At 39.9% G+C, this 10747-nt stretch overlaps 1 protein-coding gene across 1 annotated transcript; it reads left to right on the top strand.

Moving 5' to 3' along the window:
* Positions 1-846: 846 nt before the first annotated feature.
* LOC109477691 lies at positions 847-1254 on the top strand. The gene has a single exon (XM_019779037.1). The coding sequence runs from the start codon at positions 847-849 to the stop codon at positions 1252-1254; it is 408 nt and encodes a 135-aa protein (XP_019634596.1).
* The last annotated feature ends 9493 nt before the right edge of the window (positions 1255-10747 follow it).

Raw genomic sequence — 10747 nt, 5'->3', positions numbered from 1 at the left:
CTACGTGCGGTTAGCGGATTCACCACACGTGCGTGTAAGTACGGGCGACGTGCGTGTCCCTTACGCCCTGTAAGTAAGAAGCACATGTGAGTACGGCTTCCTTACGGTAAATTTACAATCGCACATAGATCGTACGCTCTAAGCACGTACAACTCACTTACCACTTGCGCAACGAACGATGCACGCAACCACTCACGGCCAGACGTGGCGTGCAGACCACACTCTTACACCTTTCGCAACCGTGCGACTGACGTGCGACTGACGTGCGTCGACGCCACTCCTTCCTCACGTTTTCACAAAAAAAATGTAGCAGACGTAGCCTCCCAAAAAACGTACGGAGAAAAAGCACGCACGGCGGGTTTTGACCGAGGCTCGAGGCTTAAGATTGCACAGACAGTAAATGAAGAGAGAAAGCAAATCAAAAAGAAGTTACTAAATTACTGTCTCCAAGACTCCAGGAGAAATTTTAAAACAAGAGAAAGACAGAGAAGTAAAAAAAGACAGCCAGAAAGGAGAAAAGAAATTACACAGAAAAGCTTGCCAGTGAGGCTGAAATAGCGGCACAGAGTAAACACCACAAACCATGATGTCCCAGTACAGACCTAAGATGCATATGGAACAACTATCACTGAAGAACGGTAAAGCCTGAGAGATGGAAAGACCATTTAAAAGAGAGTCTGAACAGACCACAACCCCAGACACTCCCTGGCATCACAGAGGCAGAAGTAGACCTCGATATCATCCTGAATAACATTACTGTCTGGGAAGTGAAAGAAGCAATCAGAAAGCTTAAGTACGGTAAAGCACCGGGAGATGACGGGATATGCCCAGAAATGTTGAAAGCAGATGAACGGCGTCAACTCCGGCGTCATGCCTTCTGCTTGGAAGACGGCCAGCATCTGTCCGGTACCCAAAACTTCTCATCCGATCTCGAGGAAAGGCTTGGGACCAATCTCCTTGATCTCCTCGCTGGGTAAGGTCCAGGAGAGACTTGTACACAACAAACTCTTCCCCATAATGAAACCCTGGATTAAAGACCAGTTTGCATACATGCCTAAGTCCTCTACTACTGCCACACTGCTGAAGGCATACCAGTCCTGGTTCACAAGCCTTGACAACAAACAGACTTCAGTTGTGCGTGAGCTACTTGCCGACATGTCGAAGGCGTTCGACAAATGGGATTCTTCTACAGCACCTGTCCACCCGCGACATCACCGTAAAAACGCTGACGTGGATCTGCAGTTACCTGTCTGACAGAAGACAACGTGTCGCCGCCAACGGTCAACTGAGCAGCTGGAAGGATATCACTTCAGGAGCACCTCAGGGGGGAGTGCTATCACCTTACTTATTCCTTGTTTATATGTCTACGCGGTCTGTAAAATACCCAACAACCACTAACATTGGGTACGCTGATGACATAGGACTATCGAGATGCATCCCCTGTGTCATTGCAACCAGAACAGCACGATCATTAATGGAGACAAATCGTACGAGCTCAGGATATGTTTCTCCAGAGTGCCTCCAGACCGCCCTCCTTGTTGGAGGAAAGGTTATCGACCTCCCTCCTTCTTGTAAGGAAAGGTTATCACATGTGTCACCTACCTGGGCTTGAAGATCAGCTCCAACCTCAAGTGGGACAATCACATCACACACGTGACGAAAAAAGCATCGCAGCTCCTTCACTACCTCCGTTTACTCACCAAGGGTGGCATGCCCGCGTACGACTTAACAACGCTGTACACAACTCTCATCAGGCCCCACTTGGAGTATGCTAACGTTGTGTATGTCGGATGCACGATCAGTCAGTCAAACATGCTCGAATCCGTGCAAAAAGGGCCGTAAAGATCATAAACCGGAACAGTAGTACCCCGTCGGCAAATTTTCTGCCCAGTCTTTAACACAGGCGAGAAGCAGCAGCAATAAAACTCATTGACCAGATGCGTGCTTGTGATCACCCTCTGCACCACATGATCACCAGCGACAGACAACAGCAGACGGGAAGGACATTACGGAACAGTCACCACCTAACACTGCCGGCATGCAGAACGGAACGTCTACAACGGCCATTCCTGTTCCCTATACAATCAGACTGTTTCCTCCCAACACAAAATGCTTAACTATTCTAGTTCAACGAATATGGCTTTCTGTAGACTATAACGATTTTCTAAATAACGATTAAAAAAATATAGCAATATGATTTATGTTTTTAAATCCTTTAATTGATAGCTTTTTTAAATATTGTGATTGATTTTAAAGATGTCAGATGTAAATTAGCATAATACTTCAGACTCTACTATGTAAGTCTGCTTTTTGCTAATAAAGTCATTGTCATTCTGGTCATTGGTTATTAATTGGAAATTAAATTCATATTAAAGACACCCAGTGCAGTTTTAGGGCTTGGAAACCCGAGTTTTCAGAGCCAATATTCTATAGTCACTTATCTACATACTAAGTTGAAACCACACTATCCCAGTGTATATTGGACCTCATGGAGCAAAAATTACCCAAATTCTGACGGAAAATGGTTACTGGAAGGTTTACTGGCTGATTTTTAGGATACCACCCAGAAAAGAAAGGACTCCTCTTGGAGCTTGTTTTTGCAGTTTTAAAAGTCCAAGGTATAACATGTGCTAAGGAGAAACAGTATATGTCAATATCACAAAGATTGCCTTATTCAGAATATTTCAAGTTTCACTGTCCTAAAAATCGCATCGGATGTCTTTGAATTAAAAAAAAGAGTTAAGTTTGACCTCAAAATAGATTTTATGGGTATGTAGCGCTACGTCGTGGGGTCGTGTGGCGTAGCGGCAGAGTGTTCGACTCGGAAACTAGAGGTCCCGGCTTCGAGTCCTGACATGCCACCGATCTTGTGCCCTTGGGAAATGCACTTTACACAACTTTCCTAACTTTGCTCAGGTAAAAATGAGTATTGTATTGTCCCCTGTGTTGGTGGCGGCATTAATATAAGTTTAAAAAACTTGAGTGTGTCGTCACCACGTCTAGTGATTACATGTTGGAATTTAAAAAAAATGACCGCGGGTGACTCCAGATCGAACGAACGTTAGGTTCGCAATGCCGTCACCACGTCTTGTGATTACATGTTGGAAATTGTAGAAAAAAACGTCCATGTCTTATCTCGTGATGTCGACATATCACGTCATTGATTTTTGAGCAGTTGATACCTAGGGGCCAGAAATAATTGGTACAGGTTCTAGCTCATCTCGGCTATTTTTTAAATGCAGAAACCAGTTTTTTTTATGATTAAGAAAATAAAAAATAAAAAAAATGTCAAAGAGATCTATATGACCTCCGAAAAAATGATCGGATATTTCGAAATCTTAAGTTGATACAATTAAATGGTAATCAAATTGAAGTTACACCATGAAAATGTTACTGAGAAAGAGAGAAATATTAATAAATAGGTTATGAAAAAAAAGACATCATTAGCATAATTATAAGAGTATAAAGAGAGACTACCGAAGGCAATACTTTTGTGCCGTAAATGCTACTCTTAAGATAAACTTTTTTTGCAAACGAAATTATGCTATACCATATAGCCAAGTGATTACTCCTTTTAAAATATTATATTTTTATATCGTTAAAGTTACATAAAGATTTATGAATGCTTATACCTCTTTAACTATGTTGGATTCCTTTAAAGAAATCGTCTGAAGCATACTTCGGTACCGTTCGTTGAACCGAAGTTGAGGGTTCCTTAGAAATCTACTCATCCAAGCCGATGCCAACCTGGAAAATATCAAATTACCCGAATAAAAGTTATAATAAAAAATTCTAACCCATGAGTTTCTTACCCTGGACAAGAACAGTGAGGAAGTTCCCCCACTGTGACCTTCCCAGCAGTTTTAATGGTTAATTAACTACCATAACTACATAAACTCGTAAACACGCAGACTCTCCATCCCCTGGAACAAAGGCAGTATCAGATTTGCATACATCAAAATTGTTGTAATATTTGAATTTTTAAAATTACATTTTTTTTAAGATACAGCTTTAAAACGCAATGCAAATTGATTAATAAAATTGAAATGAACGTTTTATGTGAAAACAATACTAAATTGTGATTAAAAAAAAGGTTATCGAAATAAAGGAATAAACGAATGCATTTCTAGTGTACAGTTACCTTGAACAATAGTTTCTCCCTCTTTTGAATACAACACTGCCAGAATGTTTCTGTGTGAATATATAATTCACAGTAAAAGTTATAGTAGTTCATGAGTCGATTTTTTATGATTTTTCAGCAAGTGGGAGTAATACGCGAGATCCAAATTCACACCGCAAAATTTGCATTTAAAAAGGACAACCTGCAATACGTGAGGAGGGGTGCATAATTCATAATAGCATAATGTCGCAACATGCACCGAATATGAATGTTAAAAATGTTAACAACAGTAATAATCTTGAAAAGCCCAGATAGTTTCAATTGTACAAAAAATCATTACAATTCGCAATCACCGTTTTTAAACAAAATTCATTAAAATCAAATGTGTTTAGTTAATTCTAAATGGTTTCCTACCTTTCTATTGGATTTCTCGTGACCACAATAGTATAATATGTCGACAGACGTAGAGCTATTTCTTCCTCAGTATACGAATTTAACAGTCTAGGTTTGGACAGGCTATTGGACGTCTTCATTGCAACTGCTTTTACATTTAATCCATTTTCCAAATTGTACAACAGTGTTGATGTTGTAGTGCTTCCCGTCTTTCCAGTGCGACAGTATATTATTTTCTTTTTTTCGTAAACGACGAAATAAAACGTATTCAGTGAATTCTGAAATCAAACAAACAAACAAACAGGTTTAAACTTATTCAATTATTTTAACAAAAATTTCTGACCCATCTATGCATGTCATGTCCAATATTAACATGTTATCAACAATGTAACGTTTCATTGGACTGAGGCGAATGTGTTTCAATTAATAATCAACCATTCTCGTTAATACTTTAGGTTTAGTTAACAATCTTTCCTAGATTTAAAAAAAATATATATATTCTGAGACAACCAAATCCCTTTTTGTAATATAAAAAAATACATGTTTCCTTTCTATTGTAGGTAGGTGGTCATATAGGACAAAAAAAACCTTTGCCTTCTGCTAGTTTAACCAAATTGTTTAACTCTATCTAGACCGGGTTCATGGGACAGGGGAGGATCACACCACCCCACCCCCTAACAACTACTGAACGCAATTGATATAATCAATATAATCAATATAATAAAGGTACACATTGATGTATAGCACTGTTTGACCTTTTGCACTATTTGTGTAGCAAGCTGCCTACAACATGATAAAAGTCCAATAGTTCTTTTTCTGTCTGCATCACGAGCATTTTGTTCTAAAGGTAAGACTGATCATCAGCAAAAGGAGTAAGAAGAATGTACCTGTGCTCCCACACCCTATTGTAGGTGGTTAACAAATGCAAATGGTTACCACGTAAAAACTTTTTTTTTAATTTGTGGTCACAACGTAACACGGACGTTAGGCCACTTCTAGGTTATGAATACTCACGTAGGTTACGGGTTATCGAATAGGACTGTAACAGCAACTCTTCTCCCCGAGTCAGAAATTTCAGGATTGAGACCAGCCCAATTTCTCATAAGTAGTGATGACTAACTGAACCAATAGGAGAAGCAGGGGTTAGAGTGCGAGTGTCAGCTGATCTTACATGTACATGGGATGCCCATGTTACTATGTTCAGGACATGTTATCTAAGACCCGATCCAGAATCTACTGTCACGCTCCCGTCAGGAAAGCTGGACTCTTTTCAGACGATGACGGTAGCATGCTGTTGGAGGTAGATCTGCTCTACCGAGGAAAGACCCAGACCCTGATTGTGGTACAGGATTCCGGGGTATGTTGAGCTCTTTAAACCGCCCTAATTTTCAAGTACTGTGTGACGCTGTTGTTCATTTCTTGTAGCTGTAAACGTGTGATGTCATGGACTGACAGTAAGTACTTAATAGCACATTGTACGTAGTTTCTATATATTTTTCATTTAAAGGTGATGCATTGGTATTCATGATCCCATTTCTCTCACTTGTTCCTATAATTGATTCCCTCAGAATATCAGCGATGATGATGTTGTCCAACCGGTGGTTGCCGATAGAGAAGACGACATTTTAAATTGAGCCAGCAGAGATACGGAGGGTTTTGGATTTCTTAGGTTTCAAATATAAGTGGATATCAGGCAGATTTCTCTGCAATGTATTTAGAATACGCTGCATTGATCTTGACTTGCTTGCAGTCACAGGTAGGTCATCGGCAAATACAAATGTCACCTCCTTGTAAGCAAGTATGGAAGTATTCCAGTGGCAGATTGATGACAGGCAAAGGAATCTTGACAGGCAATTGTGTCCTTCAGAAACGTGCCAACTTTGAGCTAAAAAGGATCAGATGCTAAATCTGGGCACTTTACCTGGGCCGTACGAGTGCTGTAGAATGCTTTCACATAGCTGCAGACCCCAGCCGGCTTTCGATCGTAATCATACACTGGCGTTCTTATACATTACTATATTTCCGTTTTTATATGTTTTTATGCACTTATCGTATAGCCACCAACTTTTCAGAGAACCAAATTAGAATATATTATGAATATTAAATTATTTAACTTATCGTTAATTATGTAAGATGTTATTAATGTCAGAAAGGAAGTGTTATTGGGTATAAAGAATATATAAAACCCAGAAAAAATTTATATTTAAACAAAAATTACTGATTTTTCCCAAGAAACTGCCTGTCAGAAACCCGTTGCCATGGCAACACAAAAATCATTAACTTATTTAACTAATATGAAATTTTTCAGGATACATTTTAGAAGTGGTCACTAAATTTGATGGTTCTAGCTCAAGCCGTTCAGGCGCTATTTAAGATTAATGCTGATGCGGGCTTTAATATACCACTCGGTCTGAATAGGGTTCAAAAATCGGGTATTTTTTCTTTTTGTCTTTTCTTCACCAAAAAATAGGAAAAGGTCAAAATGTATGGTTTTTGTACGTAATGTGGACTCAGAGGTTTACACATCAATTTGCAAAGAAATTGAGCTGGTAGTATGTTGATAATTTCTAAAAATTAGCAAAAAAGCTACCTTGGGGTCCGCGCGGACCCCAGGTGTACAGATTAATCAGTCCGGGAAGGTTTTCTGTTGAGGTTTAATTCTGCATGCTAGAGGGACAGTTTTTTATTGTGCTCTAGCATCCCTGATAATCCCATTCAGAACCAGTGAGTCCCGGCACTTCCTCCAGGAATCAAGAAAGCTGCGATATGCACCGGCTTCTCCCAAGGACGTAGGAGGTTAACGTGGTACATCTCTTCCTCTTCAGACGACGCCCCGTATCCACTTCATAGTTGACGTCGCTTTCTTGCCGCGTGACATTGTACAATCCAGTCCACTGTTTCTTCAGTTTGCTTGCAGAGGTGGGAGCAAGACGAGAACTTCTTCTCTGAACTCGAACTGTCTGTCTCTGGCCTTCTTGTCGTACCAGACCTTCCACGGTGGTCAAATTCTAGATTAAAGATTCCAATTTGGGAGGGTATCAGGATACCTGGATTCCATGCGCAGCTTCCGTGAAGCCGGTCTCAACGGTGATTCTTTCCTTAAAATAAACAGTTTCGCAGGGACTTTCTTGTCGAAATGTGATAAAATCCGCACTGCATATACCTCAAATGCTGCTGTTGTGTTAACAGTGCTGAAATGTGTGTGAAATAACCCTCACGCGAGTAAAATACTTATTCTAGAACATATCGATACTATAACTAAAACCGGCCATAGATTTCCCATTAAATGCCCTATTTTTTCATTTTATTAAACATTATAAAAAATTGAAATTTTAGCCGGCTTTTTTCTAGTGTTTCTAAAGCCGAAGAACTCGCAAAAAATTCATTTTTTAAACTTCTAAGACCAATTATTCCCAAATGCCACAAACTGTTGACAATCGTTCGACACAAATCAAGATTTTAAATTTAAACTACAGTTCGCAAGTCTCATGGCTTTAACTGTGTGATATTGTTTTGGTGGGTGTTGTTTGTGTGTATAGTGTAGGTTTTTTTAAAAGATGATTATCGTAGTTATAGTGGTCAGAGAGTCTTTTTGTGAACGAAGCAACATACTATTCACCTAGCCTGTACCATGTCTTTCTATGAAAATGCGGATCGTAGAATTCGGCGAAAAGGAGAGGAAAATTGGCCTCCGATGGGCAGCGATCCAAACTTCAAAACGACAAAAACTACTTTAACTAGAAAGGCCGACATTTGCTCAACAGCAAATACAGCACATTTCGCCCATTCTTCCTCCCCAAATTTCCCCTAGAAAGGCCGATATTTGCTCAGGAGTAAATCCAGCATGGCTTCACCACATCTTCAATACCAAAAATAGACCTATCCCCCTCCCGCGCAAATGGATCGTTCCTAAATCACCCCTCAAAATGTGAACTGTTCCCACAGTTTATACCCCATGCAGCAATGGAATCTCCCAACCCCTTCTGCTTTGGGAACATGTAGAACCCTGAAGTGTTCTATTTGAACTGCCAGTTGGGGATTCGGGTTTTCAAGCTACAATCGCTGTTTTTACTAAAAAAAAGGTAAATAAAAGTATTTCAAATGGTTGAATCTGCATTGTGAACACTATAGTCTAATCATTTGGTGCCAAGCTACCTTTTTGCTGACTTTCGGGTCATTTGGTTTTGGTATTAGCGCATAGGAGCCAAAAATGTCCTTTTTTGTCAAAAATAGCAAAAAAGTCCCATTTTACATAATTTTAAAGTGACACACGCCAAAAGCGTGGATAAATTTCAGTGGGATTGTATCAAAGGATCTCCTACACCAAATTTCAGGCAAGGGTTTTAATATAAGGGCACAGGAGCAGAAATTGTACATTTTTGGTCCGAAAATAGCCGAAAATCCCTATTTTACACAATTTGAAGTGGGGTACGACAAAAGTGTGAACAGCAGTCTTTGTACATGTGTCTAGGGTATCCCCATACCAAACCTGAGGTCTTTTAGTTTTAGTACCAGGGCTCCAGATCCAAAAATGTACATTTTTTGCCTGAAAATGACCAAAAAAACTAACAAATAAAACATTCTAAAGGCCTGTTTAAAAAAAAGATAAAAAAAGGCTTTGGGTATTTGCCCACTCTACTATCATGCCAAATTGCAGGTCATTTGGCTGAAAAACGGCTGAGTTGAATCCCTTTAAAGAAATGGCGGGAGGAGGAGGAGAAACATGAGAGAAAACAATACAAAATGGAACTAATTTTCTTCTATACAGCCAACGTATAGTTAAAGCGCGCGGTGTCCAATACCAGTAATGTTATTTCAGCAAACAACCCTTCACCCTGGTTGTGTTGTTGTTATCTTAACCTAGTCTAACCTGGCCGGGGCAATGTTGTTTCAACAAACAAATTTCACCCTGGCTGTGTTGTTGTTACCTTACGCTAGTTTACCTTGGGTAGTGCTGTTAGCTTAGCCACCTACAAAAAAGGACAAAAAGACTTAAAGTGCCTTCACTTAAAGATGTGCACACATCCACACACTACAGTAACGTACGGACCTCCCACGACGCACATTTCTGAACTTGATCTTGCTATCGTCAAGGGTATCTTGCTCACAAAAAATCGTAAACATCCATTTGCAGATTCTCGAATTATCCTGCTAACAACAATAACGACAACACAAAAGGTCAAATTCAATGACACGGGAACACCCCACGAGGCCCATTTCAGAACTTGACCTTCGTATTCTCAACGGTAACTTGCCAACTAAAAATCATAGACAACCATTGAATGATTCCAGAGTTATTTAGAGTACAACAAAAAGCGAAAACACGAAAGGTCAACTCCATTCACGTAAGCGTAACCTCCCACGAAGCAAATTTTTGGCCTTGACAATGCCCATCACTAAGACAACCTGCCTACGAAAAATCGTGAACCTCGGACCATACCTTCAAAATTTATCGTGCATAATCTGCCAAACAGTACCAAATCGATTTTATAGCCTTCTGTCGAAGGCAAATATTTTTAGATAAATTAAATCTGTTTTTATTGCGAATAGAATATTATGTTTGCAATCATGTCAGGCCACTTAAGTAGGTGTATGGTATTATTCATATCCGCGTAAACAATGATAACGATCTTTAAGTTCCCCCACAATGACTACATAAATGACCGCGGGTGAGGTGAGGTCGTGTGGCGTAGCGGCAGACTGCGCGACTCGGAACTTAGAGTCCTGGGTTCGAGTTCTGACATGCCACCGATCTGTGCCCTTGGGAAAGGCACTTTACACGACTTTCCTCACTTAGCTCAGGTGTAAATGAGTATTGTCCTGTCATGTATTTGTCCCCTGTGTTGGTGGCGGCATTAATATAATTTGAAAAAACCTGAGTGTGTCTTCACCACGTCTAGTGATTACATGTTGGAACTAGAAAGGCCAATATTTGCTTTGGAGCAAATATAGCGATGGGTTCACCACATTTTACGACATGGCAGGGAAAGAATGAGAAACACTAGAAAGGCCAACATTTGCTTCGGAGCAAATGTAGGAATTTCACTCCATACCCTTCCCCAAACAAAAATGAGAGATTCTAAATAAATCATACTGCAATTATACAAGGACAAGCTGTTTGAATCTCGACAGGTATTTACAAAACTGGCACTTGGCAATTATCTCCCTTTTTTTTACAAAGATACAACGACACGCACTTTAAATCTCGACAGCTTTACTTTACACTTTTGACGA

Source organism: Branchiostoma belcheri, unplaced genomic scaffold, assembly GCF_001625305.1.
Source record: "Branchiostoma belcheri isolate BF01 breed outbred unplaced genomic scaffold, Haploidv18h27 scaffold406, whole genome shotgun sequence".
Taxonomy (NCBI): domain Eukaryota; kingdom Metazoa; phylum Chordata; class Leptocardii; order Amphioxiformes; family Branchiostomatidae; genus Branchiostoma; species Branchiostoma belcheri.
This window is presented reverse-complemented; position numbering and strand designations above follow the sequence as displayed.